General features: G+C 35.5%; 1 protein-coding gene across 5 annotated transcripts in view; it reads left to right on the forward strand.

The window, feature by feature from the left end:
- Positions 1–10,952, forward strand: part of LOC115215157 (sulfotransferase family cytosolic 1B member 1-like) — a 32,704-nt gene extending 21,752 nt beyond the window's left edge. For all 5 annotated transcript variants that reach the window (XM_029784330.2, XM_036505326.1, XM_036505324.1 and 2 more), the window contains 3 exons: positions 863–966; positions 7,019–7,181; positions 10,182–10,952. In XM_029784330.2, coding sequence (XP_029640190.1) covers positions 863–966; positions 7,019–7,181; positions 10,182–10,291 — 377 coding nt within the window. In that variant the 3' untranslated portion in view covers positions 10,292–10,952. The remainder of the gene's footprint in view (positions 1–862; positions 967–7,018; positions 7,182–10,181) is intronic.
- The last annotated feature ends 4,161 nt before the right edge of the window (positions 10,953–15,113 follow it).

Genomic DNA, 15,113 nt, shown 5'->3' on the forward strand with positions numbered 1-15,113 from the left:
GTCGAGGATCTTCTACAGTTTGCTCTTGATCTCGACAACAGTGTTAAAGCAGTGACCTTTGAGCTGCATTTTTATCTTGGGAGAAAAGATAAAAGTCCATAGATACTAAATCTGATGAATAGAATGAGTGTGGAAGTGATAGGAGGAGCTTAGTGACAGAGTGCATTGTTGTCGTGAAGAATCCAGACATTAGGATTGCCTGCATGGACTCATACAACAGACGACCAACAGCAACAGCAATGTCATTAATTGTCCTCCAACAATCCTCATGCACAAGCTGAGGAATTTTCTCCACATTTCCGATGGTGATGCTCATGGCAGGTCTTCCAGATTGCTCATCATCTTCCAAGGATGTTCTTCTATTTTCGAAGTCCCATACAACTCTAAACATTATGTAAAACCCATTGCCTTGTCAATATAAGCTTGCTGAAGCATGTTCAATGTCTGTAGCAAACTTCCCAAGTTTAACACAAACTTATATATTGGCCCTTTATTCCTGTCCAAGACAAAAATCACAGACTACAACATACACATGATCACAAAGTCACAAATTTCACAACCTATGAAGTAAACACAGCAATGTCACTCAGTACACTGCCTCATGAAGGTCACTGATAGCTTTCACTGTGCACGCAACTGTGTGCTGCCATCTGTTGGCATGCTACAGAACTAGTCCAGGAACTTTTTGATGCCACCTCATATTTTGTGTTATTTTCTTTTAAAATATATACATACATACACATATACATGCATCTTAATATCTACACAATCTAATATATACACATACATGTATATCCTCATGTGTATATGAATAACGACACATACAGTCACTCTCACTGAAAATCCATGTTGTATTTTCCAGTGAATTATGGCAACTGGTTTCAATATATGCTACAGTGGGAGAAAGATATCAAAGACCATCCCGATCTACCCATATTGATAGTCAAATATGAAGATCTTAAAAAGGTGAAATATCTTGACTCATTCTTCTGTTTCGGTAACCTTTGCATTTAATCTGGCCCAAATATTCTACCTGTTTTACGTTCAAAGCAGCCAGGTCTGGTCTTTCATTTCTATTCTAAAAGTAAACCCTCACATCATTGAAGTCTAAAAGTCACAAGATAATGCATGATTAATTTGAAACAATATGAATAAATAAGCGTTACATTTGAGAGAGTAACAGAGTAATCTGAATGCTAAAAGGTTAAAAGATAAACTTAGTTTTATTCTCTTTAATCATTATAACAAAGACTAACCTTCCACTTCTTCAATGCCAGAAAATAATTCTGCCTCCAGCATTGAATAATTCTTTACTGAGCTCAGATCCTCAATGAAGTACTTCTCCCATGTCTAGTATGGTGTTGTTGGTACAGACAATGGCATCCACATGGTTCTGTGTTCAAACCCACTGTGTGGCACCTTGAATAAATGTATTCTACTATATATCCCTAGATCAACCGAAGCCTTTGTGAGTGGACCTGGTAGATAGAAATTGAAAATAGTCTGTCATATATATATATATATATATATATATATATATATATATACACACACACACACACACTAGCAATGCATCCTGGCATTGCCCAGGTGTTATGACATACAGCCATATTGTATCATTTGTTCCTTTCTTATGGGTAGAATCAGCACAGCTGATATATAGTGAACTGGATTACTGGCATAATGGAAGTTATTGTTTGTTTAAAAGTGAAGCAGGGAAAGGTACAATTTGCATAGGTTTGCATGAAAGTGCTTTCTGTTCTTAAGAAGAATCACAAACTATGTATTGTTTCATCGTATAAAAGAGGGTTAATACGATTTTGCCCAGAAATCACGTTTTCAAAGTTTTCATTTTCCCCCTTAACTCACCACAGATTTTCTTAAAGAAACACTTGATGATCCTTCCCCCACCTTGCACACCAATCACCTACCCACTTTCAAAAAGCTAAAAACATTCAATGTTTCATTTTCATCTAATGCTTCAATTATGCATAGAATTGTATTGAAATAGCAGGCGTAAAAAATATTAGAACACCACAAGAAAACCCAACATGCTAGAAACAACAGGTAAATGACATTATGTCCGAAGAAACTTCCCCACTTTCCAATAAGCTAAAAGTGAAACATTGGGAGTTTGTAGCTTTTTGAAAGTGGTGAGGTGATGGGTGGATGTTTGGGAAGGAGATTTTAGTGTTTCTTTAAGAAAAATGAAAGAAGATAATTCTTCAAGATTCATACTCTCTGTTTTTTCTCTATGGATTACCAAGAAAAAATTTGAAAAAAAGTAAAAAAATGAAGAAATTGGGATGGGGAGGGAGAAAATTTTAATATTATGAACATGTTTTTACAGCGAAATCCTAATCTCCTGTATTGAAAACATAGGAATCAGAAATCTAGGGAAAAAATTAGCAAATGGGGAGAGCAAATGTCACTTTGGACATGCTAGAAACAACTGGCAAAGGACAGGATTTCTGGGAGAACTTCCTTTTAAATTTATATCAAACATCAGGTTTTAAATACACTCATCATGAACACAAATTACAGAATAGAAAAGGATTATTTCAATTGGATTTGAGCTGTTATTTTGTGCATGCACATAGCAAGAAATAACATAATTCATACAGCAGTTTTACCTAGGGTGTGTGTGTGTGTGTGTGTGTGTGTGCCAAAAGAAATTATTTTATGGCATAGAATTGTATTGAAATAGCAGAATTGTATTGAAGGCGGTGAGCTGGCAGAAACGTTAGCATGCTGGGCAAAATGCCTAACAGTATTTCATCTGCCGCTACGTTCTGAATTCAAATTCCACTGAGGCTGACTTTGCCTTTTGTCCTTTCAGGGTCGATGTAATCGACTTAATCCCTTTGTCTGTCCTTGTTTGTCCCCCCCCCCTATGTTTAGCCCCTTGTGGGCAATAAAGAAATAAGAAATTATTTTATGGCATTCTTTTGTTTGAAGTAGGAAAGTTGTCAACTCAATCATATGGTTGATCATATAGGATCATATGATTGTTTATTAATTTCTGTAAAAAATTGTTCATTTCTTTATGCTTTGAAGAGAGCAGAAATTGTAAGAGAGGAGAAAGTGAAAAGGCAACATTTGCTTTGAAGTGAGAGCAGAAAGTGAAAGATGTATGTACGTGTATATGAAACGGATGTGTGTGAGTGAGTGAAGGTGTGTGTGGTCATGTATGTATTTTTTGCATGTATGTGTAAGTGGCACTCACTTGATCTCTCTTTCTCTCTCTCTCTCACACACACACACACAAATCTTTCATATACATGTACATAAATACATATGCATACATCTTTTTTGTATGTATGTGAGCATGTGACTGTATTTCCTCATAACATATAGAGAAATGGATGTCTTTTAAGGTACACACTGATATAGAAAATGTGACATCATTGTGGAATAAAATGTCGTTTAGGATAATTGAATTTTAGAAAGATTATAATGTTAAATTTTTGTAATGCAAATATGTAAAATAAAGTTTATTTGTTAGCTGAGAGATTATTGAATCTTTTGATACCCCATACGTCAAAATTGGCAACTCAGTTTTTGAATGTATTCATTAATTTCCATAAAATAATTTTCGTTTCTTTATGCTTTGAAGAGAGCAGAAATTGAAAGAGAGGAGAAAGTGAAACCATGACATTTGCTTTGAAGTGAGAGCCAAAAGTGAATGAGAGGAGAAAGTGTGTGTGAGAGAGAGAGAGTGAATCAGTGAAGGTGTGTGTTATCATGTATATGTAAGTGGCACTCACTCGGGCTCTCTCTCTGTCTCTCTCACACACACACACACACATCTTTCATATACACATACATAAATACATATGCATACATATTTTTTGTATATATGTGTGCATGTGTGAGAGAGAGAGTGAATGAATGCATTTCCTCACAACATGTACAGAAATGGATGTCTTTAAATGTACACACCACTCATATAGAAAATGTAACGTTGTCATTGTTGTCATCATGGTATAAGATGTTTACAACAGTTGACTTGTAGAAAAGATTATAATGTAAAATTTTTGTATTGAAAATAAAGTTTATTTGGTAGTTGTAAAATTACTGAATCTTTTGATACCCATAAGTTAAAATCAGCAACTCAGTTTTTGAATGCATAAGGAAGATGTGTACACACACACATACAAACACTCTTTTATATACAGGGTTATTCAAAAAGAAAGAGCAGATTTCAAATTTATTTTTAAAACAAACGGTAAGAGACACAAACACGTTCTACATATTTCTTGGTAGGGGAAGGTTTAAAGTTTATAGCTGAACATGATCAATTGAATAATATTCTTATTTTGTATTAACGTTTCATTTTGTTCATTTCATTTAAAGATGTATAATTTTCATTTGTGTAATCCCTTAGAAAATGATGACACCACAAGAAAAGTCTCTTTGTGTTCTGCAGTTTGAGATATGCAAATTGAATTTCTCTACCCATTCAATAAAAATCCACCTCATCACAAGCAAATTTACAAATGACATAAAAATTTCACAGAAAAAGGTTTCGATGTTTGTCGAGCAACACGTGGTGCTCATGTTGAATGCATACTACCTTAAAATAAACTTTAAACCTTCCCCTGTCAAGAAATATATAGAATATGTTTGTGTCTCTTACTCTCCCTTTACTCTTTTACTCTTTTACTTGTTTCAGTCATTTGACTGTGGCCATGCTGGAGCACTGCCTTTAGTCGAGCAAATCAACCCCGGGATTTATTCTTTGTAAGCCCAGTACTTATTCTATCGGTCTCTTTTGCCGAACCGCTAAGTGACGGGGACGTAAATACACCAGCATCGGTTGTCAAGCAATGCTAGAGAGACAAACACAGACACACAAACATATACACACACATACATATATATACATATATACGACAGGCTTCTTTCAGTTTCCGTCTACCAAATCCACTCACAAGGCTTTGGTCAGCCCGGGGCTATAGCAGAAGACATTTGCCCAAGGTGCTACGCAGTGGGACTGAACCCGGGACCATGTGGCTGGTTAGCAAGCTACTTACCACACAGCCACTCCTGTGCCTATGTTTGTTTTAAAAATAAATTTAAAATCTGCTCTTTCTTTTTGAAGAACTCTGTATATGGAAGACGTCCCTGTCATTCTCTCTGTCTGTCTCTCTCACATTCCCTGTGTGTCTCCTCCCTTTCCCTGATGTCAGGCACCCTCATTATGTCTCATTTCCCTGAACCTAACACTTTTGCACCCCTATCATTTTATCATGTAATAGCCCAACCCCTGTAGTTGGTCCATTATAGATTTTTATTGAAATCCAATTAGCCTATAATTGAACTGAATGTTAGTTCAATACGTATACAAAGTTTGGTGAAGATTGATTCCCTGGTTTGGGCAGCAAGGCAGCAAGTTAGTAACAGACTGACTGACAGACAGATAAAAAGAAATTGCCATTTATATATATATATATATATATATATATACATACATGCATATATTTATATTTCAGGATGGTCATTTTTATTTTCGCCAAATGAACACACGCACTTTATATCTGTCCTTCACTAAATAAAAGACATGGGTACAAACAGTACAGTAAGCAAACTCATATACACACACACAAAACACTCACACACAAATGCAAATGCATGTATAGATAAGGATATACACCACAAAAAGACAAAATGGACTAAACAGAACAGGAGGAGACGCATGAGATGGAGTGTCACTGAAGAGATCATAGGATGTGTGATGAAAGATTTGAAACAAAGGACATTAAAATAAGAACAATTATAAAGCTGAAGTGAAGGACAAGTATATAGTGCATGTGTTTATTAGGCAAAAAAAATAACCATCCCAAAGTATAACAATATCTATTTCAACACACAGTTTCACATATAACATACAGGGTGTCCATAAATTACTTTAACAATTTGAAAAATTCAGAAATAAAATGAAAAATAAGGATAACTCAGCAAAGTTTATTGACAAATAAAGTTTTATTAGAAACATCAGAACACATCTCCACTTGGCTCCATTGAATCCAGTCTCACTGAGACCAATTTTGCATTTTGACTTTCCAGGATTGATAAAATAAAGTACCAATCTTATACTAGAATCAATGTAATCAGCTAAACTTTCTCCTTAAATTTGGGGCTTTCTAGCTATCTTGGAAACCAAATAATATTATTATTTCATGTCTATAGCAAATCTTTGCCCCTTTTTTCACTCAACCTTGTGCAATATTTGTATCAATTTTCAAACCATTCAAACAACAAAAGGGATTCAATAATTACTAAACCAGCCAGTGAGACATGGTTCAAACTGTACTGCTGTTACACATTTTCTCCCTAAGTCACTTTGATATGTCTGGTAAAAACATTCAATGTAAAATTGATTAAAACATTTCTATTCATTCCATGTGAACTCTGAACCCTTTGATAAATTTTCTGCTGGTTCCATCTTGAGGTCTGGCATTGGTGGAGTACCTATAAATCTTACTTCCTACATTTGTATGCAATTACACTCTTCAAAATCATGCTGTGGAACAGACAATATCATGAAGGTTTTTTCACACTTTTTAATCTTCTTCTGATTTGTTGATAGCCATACAAAACAGGTCTTCTAAAAACACAAAGTTTTACAGATAAACACTTTTATAATGGCATATCTCACTGCTATATTAAACTGGTTAACTGGTTAACCCTTTAGCATTCAGATTACTCTGTCAAATATAATTCTTATTTATTCATACTGTTTTAAATTAATCATGAATCATCTTGTATTAATCTTTGAATTATCTTGTAGCATGGAGATTTTGATGGGATAACAGTTAATTTTTTGAATGATATTATAGGGTTGGTGCAAGAGGTCACATCTGGTCAGTTTCAACATAAAATAGGCATGTGATTTGACTAGATATGGCCTGTTTAAATTCTAAAGGGTTAAATATCTATATCAAATTTATTCTTGCATTTTTCTGTATATTGCACAGTTGAAATAGTTTGTGTCTCTTTTTTATATTTACTTTAGGATCCAGTTGGCAATGTGGCTAAAGTGTCCAAGTTTTTAGGTCTTCCTAAAAACGACCAACTTTTTAAAGATATTGCTGACAAATGTTCATTTTCCAAAATGAGAGTAGCAAAGCAAGAAGGTGACATCCTTAGAACTTCTGGAGAATCTCTTTATCGTAAAGGTACAGTTCCTTTCATATATGCTTTCTTTCATTTATTCTTTCCTTCACCATTTCAACCAGATTACGTCATTCATTTTCGTGATATTGCTCATTGATAATAATGAGCAAGTGTGTGTGTGTGTGTATGTAATATATATATATATATATATATATAGAGAGAGAGAGAGAGAGAGAGAGAGTTAAATGCAGGTGTTATTCAAATTCTTTTACTTCCGATATATGTTTTGAAGATATCACTGGTAATATTCCAAAGGAATAAAATGGTGTAAAACAATGTAATCTTCTCTTCAGGGAAATGAAGAAAGGAAACTCGTCAATAAGATATTTTAACAGAATATGATGGATATGTATAGTGATTAACTGAATGCTATTAAGTTTTTTTAAAAACACATTTGAGGATATAACGTCAAATGTAGCCTATAGAAAGGGGAGAAGTAAAGGAAAGAAAAAAACTAAATAAATGAGAAGTATATAACTTTTATGTGAATTAAATAAAACCCTATGGTCTTGGAAAAAGATATATCTTGTGAACGTGAAATGTAAGAAGAAAATTGATCTTTAAATTATATATAATGATAGATATCACTTATATGAACTAAAGGTGTGTTTCTGCCAATGTCTTCTCTGTAATTCTGAACTAATTTTTATTCTTTTTTCTAAAAATCCCCTTGTAAACACGGTTATAGAATGTGCATACCGATGTAAGCATTGGCAGAAACATACCTTGTTTTCTTTTATTCTGGAGCACCACCTTTAGGTGAACAAATCGACCCCAGGACTTATTCTTTGTAAGCCCGGTACTTATTCTATCAGTCACTTCTGCTGAACCACTACGTTACAAGGATGTAAACATGCCAACATCAGTTGTCAAGCGATAGTGGGGGGGGGACAAACACGCATATGAGAAGCTTCTTTCAGTTTCCATCTACCAAATCCACTCACAAGGCTTTGGTTGGTTAGAGACTATAGCAGAAGACACTTGCCCAAGGTGCCACATAGTGGGACTGAACCCTGAACCATTATATTATATATTATATATAAATGTATCATATATATATATATAATATATATATTATATACATAAAATATATGTATATATATATATATACTTTCCTTCTTGGGACACAAAACTCCACTTGTGAAGACCTGTTGAGGCAAGTGAAAATCAAAATCAAAATCAAAATCAAATCAAATCAGATATCAGAAAGCAGAACTAAAATCGAAGTCGATCAACATCAATGGAAATTGCAGCTGTGATACCAGTGCCGGTGACAAGTAAGCGAACCATCTGATCATGGCCGTTGCCAGCACCGCCCCGACTGGCCTCCGTGCCAGTGGCACGTAAAAAGCACCATCTGTTCGTGGCCATTGCCAGCCTCGCCTGGCCCCCGTGCCGGTGGCACGTAAAAAGCACCGTCCGTCCGTGGCCGTTTGCCAGCCCTGTCTGGCACCTGTGCGGGTGGCACGTAAAAAGCACCCACTACACTCACAGAGTGGATGGCATTAGGAAGGGCATCCAGCTGTAGAAACACTGTCAGATCAGACTGGGCCTGATGCAGCCTTCTGGCTTCCCAGACCCCAGTTGAACCGTCCAACACATGCTAGCATGGAAAACGGACGCTAAATGATGATGATGATATATATATATATATATATATATATATCTAATATATATATATGTATATGCCCTTCCTAACACCAACCACTGTGAGAGTGTAGTGGGTGCTTTTTACATGCCACTGATACGGGAGCCAGACAGGCAGCACTAGTATTGGTCACATTTGGATGGTGCTTTTTACATGTCACTGGCACAGGAGCCAGTCAGGGCAGGGGAGCTGACATCGACCACATTTGGATGGTGCTTTTTACATGCCACCGGCACAGAGAGCCAGACAGGTGGCACTGGCAACGACCAATGCGTGAATGGTGCTTATTGTGTGCTACCTGCACAGGAATCAGTCAGGTGGCACTGGCAACGACTGATGCATGAATGGTGCTTATTGTGTGCTACCAGCATGGGAGCCAGTCATGTGACACTGGCATCAGCCACAACTATAATTTCCATTTGATTGTGATTTGATTTGATTTTGATTTACTTGATTTTGGCATGTTGCCCGACAATCCAAAGGTACTTTTTAAGTGAGCTGGTGTAGGCTACGGCTGTGATCTCACATTACTTGCCAGGTATTCTCAGTCTCAGCATATCTCCAGAGGTCTCGGTCTTTAGTCATTGCCTCTGTGAGACCCAACATTTGAAGGTCATATTTCACCACCTCATCCCATGTCTTCCTGGGTCTCCCTCTTCTATGGGTTCCTTCCACTGTTAGGGAGTGACACTCCTTCAAACAGCTCTCCACATCCATATGCAAAACATAACCATACCAGCACAGTCGTCTCTCTTATGTTCAACATTTCTCTCAGGGTGCTTACACTCTGTCGTGTGTGTACACTGACATTACACATCCAGTGGATCATACTAGAGGCCCTTTGTCACCAGTAGGGATAGGAGCTTTCTGAACTTTGCCCAGGCTATTCTTATTCTAGTAGCAATGCTCTCCGAGGATGTGTGTGTGTGTGTGTTAATAATAATAATAATAATAATAATTGTGTACAGTGCTCAGGTGCACTACAACTCATCTAAAGTGTATATATAATCAGGTGTAGTTTCGGCGGATTTCGGAAAGCATGAGGGCCTTAAAGGATGCAGTGTCATGGCAGTCAACAACTGACGCAGGCAGTTTATTCCATGCTTCAGCAACTCTGAGCGTGAAAAAATGTTTCTGAAAGTCATGGGAGCTGTGTTGTGTTCTTTTACTCTTTTACTTGTTTCAGTGCTCCAGCATGACCACAGTCCAATGACTAAAACAAGTAAAAGTAAAAAAAAAAAAATTTCTTTATATTACAGAAGATATAAAATAAAAGAAAAAGAAAAAGAAAAAGAAGGCTTCTACTTATTATAGACATGAAATTCTTACAGCTAAAGTCTCTTCTATTTTACAGGTGTTGTTGGTGACTGGAAGAATTGGTTCACAGTTTCTCAGAATGAGAGATTCCAAGTGGAATGTGACAAATTTGACAAGCAGTCTACGTTGTTTAATACAAAGTACTAAATATCACTTTAGTATTGTTATGAGTTTCTCATAAACACCTTTATATTGCATTTGTTAATATGTTTAATATTTTCATTGCTATTTAATAATCATTTGGTTCCTATCAAGTAGAATATATTTTAATATCTACTATCTCAAAGTGTTAGTTTTAATTTTATATCATGGAAGAACCATTTAAGAACAAACAATCCCTTAAATTTACTTTATGTCACGTGCTAATTGTTTAATAGTTTTCATTGGTATCTGAAAATCACTTTATTTCTATATACCTAGAACATATTTTAAAATTGTTAGTTTTACTTCTAAAATTTTTAGTTTTATAATAATAATAGTGATAATAATAATAATAATAATAATAATAATAATAATAATAATAATAATAATAATAATAAACTGCTCTATTGGAGAAAGCTAGGATACTTGGGTTTTGAGTATTTTCCATGATACTTAACACCTAAGCACCAAGTCATATAATTTGCGGAAAGCGACCCTATGGGACCTCTCAGAATTAAGCAGTACAAGTAAGATCAAGAGCACTGAGAAGTAAATAATAATAATAAGAAGAAGAATAATGGTTTCAAATTTTTCCACAAGGGCAGCCATTTGTGGGGAGTAGATGACTCAATTACATCAACCTTAATGTTTCACTGGTATTTAATTTACTGACCCCAAAAGGATGAAAAGCAAAGTCAGCCTCAGAGGAATTTTGAATTCAGAACATAGCGATGGACGAAATACTGCTAAGCATTTCACCCAGTGTGCTAACGATTCTGCCAGCTTGCCACCTAATAATAATAATCCTTTCTACTAAAGTCACAAGGCCTGAAATTTTGAGGTGGGGGCTAGTCAATATATAACCCCAGTATATAACTGGTACTTATTCCATCGACCCAGAAAGGACAAAAGACAAAGTCAACCTTGCCGGAATTTGAACTTAAAACATAAAGACTGATGAAATACTGCTAAGCGTTTTACCCGGCATGCTAATGATTCTGCCAGCTTAGTGCTTAATAATAATGATGATGATGATGATGTCGACGACAACGACGACGACGATGAGGAGGAGGAGGAGTTTATTGTGTATAGAGTTCAGGTACACTACAACTTTTCAGAAAAGGATAAAAGAGGGAACAAAAAGCTACAATAAATCAAGTAAAGAAAGACAGCAATGATAATCAAAAGTGCATGCATAACACACAAGGTAAAACTCAAAAAGAAAATTGAATGGTAAAAGAGCTATAAAGAGGAAAGGGTGCATTGGCATGTCAGGAGTAGGCCTAGGAAATTTCAGGAAAGAAGGAGTTTTTGATGAATACTATGTCCTGATAGCTAACAAATTACTCCATGTAGTTTGTCACTCATCTGTTATAATGTCATAGAAAATACGTTTAAAAGCAAACATTTATATTTACTTTATATCACATTCTTTTTGTTTGTTGTGTGTGAATAAATCCAAAAGTTTGCGTCAAATCATTGTAACTATTGATAAATAATCCAAAGAATAATTCTTTTATCACCATCATTGTCATCATCATCAAGATTCTTGTCATCATCATTATTATTGTTGTCATCATCATTATTATTGTTGTCATCATCATTTTTGTTGTTGTCATCATTTTTGGTGTACTGAATGTAGTTTATTGTGACACCTGCACTAGAAAAACTCGCCTGTCTCTGGATAGACTAAAGAATTACCTTAACTTTATGTGAGGAGATTCTTTTAGTCTTCATTTCTCTACTAATCACTTAATCAATAGACAGAGATTTTACAGGGAGACTTCAATCCTAGACTCCAAATCCATTCCACATTTGTTTGCAAGAATTACCAATCCATCCTAAAGTCAGCAGAAACTTGTGAATGTTTGAAAGAAAGTATCTTGCTATTGTGAAGTATATTTGCCACTTAAATGTGGCTAACCCTTAAGAGTGGATGCTACTGTAGCTTGTAGCCCCAGGAGGACACCTGCTCCAGCTGGCCATTGACACACTTTTTGTGCCCTGTTAGTATTTGCAAAGGGAAGACATCCTTTGATAGGGCACAGAAAGTGTGTCAATAGCCAGCTGGAGAAGGTGTCCTCCTGGGGCTACAAGCTACAGTAGCATCCACCCTTAAGGGTTAGTCACATTTAAGTGGCAAATATACTTCACGATGTTGTGCAGCTACTGTTTATACCTCGCTCAGAGATTTATTATTGCTATCTTGTTATTGTTCATAGAGAATGTTAAATAATTCTGTGTCTATTGAAAATTCTTATTCTCAGCTGATTGAACTGTTGCTTCCAACTCTGTTTGCTTTTCCAAAATTCAAGTTAATCAACCATCATATGAATTATCTTCTTTTACTACCTATCAACGAGAAATTATGAAGAAAATATCTATAAAGATACAGGTACCGAAGCTCTTATCTGACAACCTTGGGATCAGAGGTGGTCCAGATTTCTGGACACAGGCTAAATATATATTGATAATATAAAATAAACAACGAAAAGTAAAGGACAAAATTGTATAACATATACAGGAACTGTATATGTATATAGGAACTGGTGTCTTGTGACACATACGCCACAGAAACCAAAACAAAGTGGCCACACAGTGAACTACTACAGCCCACAAAATTCAAAGCTAGCCAGATATCTGGTAATTCCAGATTAGAGGTTTGGTACCTGTTTATATTTTTTAACATTAATTTGAAGAATTATATTTTTATATCCTTTCATGAAATGATGAAACAAATAATGATAATATAATTAATAAAAATTATTAGTATATTTTTCTTGATAATAGTCATAAACTTTTTATTACAAAATGAATAAACTGCAAATGTAAATATGTTGTCGGTAAATACTTAAATTAATCAATTAATTAATTACATACACTCATATGTGATTTTTTACTGATTTTTGCGAGTTTGTAATCAATATTGATTAATAAAAAAATTTAGAATTTCAGTAATTTGTTATTTCAGTGATTCTGTGTTGTTTATATATTGTTGTATTTGTGAACTTGAGTTTTCTCTCTCTACTAATCTTCCTTGCATACTTTCTGTTGTGTTTATTTTTGGATACATTGCAACTTGTGTGTGTGTGTGTGAGTGTGAATGCATGCGTGTGTTTGTGTGTATCATCATCATCATCATCATCATCATCATTTAACGTCCGCTTTCCATGCTAGCATGGGTTGGACGGTTCAACTGGGGTCTGGGGAGCCCGAAAGCTGCACCAGTCCAGTCAGATCTGGCAGTGTTTCTACAGCTGGATGCCCTTCCTAACGCCAACCACTCCGAGAGTATATACACTCCGAGAGTATATACACTCCGAGAGTGTATATATATATATATGCACAATTTGAGGTTGTAATTTCCTCATAAGGGATTGTTAATAACAATCCAGATGACAAATATATTGATAGGAAGTTTGGATATTTTTTGGTTGTTTTGTTGATCTGGTTCCTTTTATCCTTATTCTAATAGGTATCACTTTTACTTAGCATTACTTTTCCATTGTGATACAAATAAAATGATCCAAGTATCTATTATATTTTTTCATCCCCATTTTCTTTTATTAACTTTATATATATATAGGTGGCACGTAAAAGGCACCCACTACACTCACGGAGTGGTTGGCATTAGGAAGGGCATCCAGCTGTAGAAACACTGCCAGATCAGACTGGAGTCTGGTGCAGCCTCCTGGCTTCCCAGACCCTGGTCAAACCGTCCAACCCATGCTAGCATGGAAAACGGACGTTAAACGATGAAGATGATGATGATGATGATGATGATGAAAAGTAGAGGTACAAGTGTCAATCCATTTCAACCATTTCTAACAAATCCCTTAATCGATTAATGAAAACATTACATCATTGTAAAGAAACCGTTTTTGTCAGATGAATTCATGAACTTCAAAATAAAGGACATTCAAAATAATTTAACATAGTTTAAAATCCAGGGAGCAAAAACATTTACAGTGATTCTGCTACTATTTCAGTTGATGAAAACAGGGTCTTTACAATAATATAATGTTTTCATTGCTCAATTAAAGGACTCATTAGAAACAGCCATAAAGGAAGAAACACTTGTATGTCTACTGTTACTCATATTTTATTCACCTGTCTCAGAATCTGCCCTTTGTAAATATTATAGACTGTATATTTAATGTAATGTATTGGGTCATCCCATAAATAATGCAGTTTTTTGCAATTGCATGAACTAAAAGTCAGAGGGGGCGGGACAAACTACCTGCATCAACTTTCTAGAAAAGCATGTAATTTTACTTTGTACTTATTCTTAGTGCAAGTTTTGAAGAGTGTAGTTTGATTCTAAGAGTTATTTTTTCAAAGTTATAATGGAAGTAACAAAGGAGCATATTTGGCATATTTTGCTTTATGAGTTCAATAAAGGCAACAATGCAATGGAAAGTGCAAAGAATATTCATGTAAGTGTAAGCCAGTGTCATTGGTGGTTCCAGAAATTCTGAGCCAGAAACTACAGCCTAGAAGACGAGCCATGTCCTGGAAGACCTGTAGAGCTTAACGAGGACGTCCTGGAAAACCTGGTGGAACAAAACCCCATGGTAACTGTTGAGGAACTAACAGAGAAGCTTGGATTTAGTCATTCAACCATTCATCAACATCTGAGAGCCATCGAAAAAGTCAGCAAATTGGGTTAATGGGTTCCTCACAAACTTTCTGAGTCTAATCACATGCAGTGGGTGAATGTATAATCTTTTTTGCTGTCACGTCTCACAAATGAACCTTTTTTGGACCAAATAGTGACTGATGACAAGAAATGGGTTCTCTATAAAAATGTCAAGTGCCGAAGACAGTG

The sequence above is a fragment of the Octopus sinensis genome, linkage group LG8 (assembly GCF_006345805.1).
Source record: "Octopus sinensis linkage group LG8, ASM634580v1, whole genome shotgun sequence".
NCBI classification, from domain to species: Eukaryota; Metazoa; Mollusca; class Cephalopoda; order Octopoda; family Octopodidae; genus Octopus; species Octopus sinensis.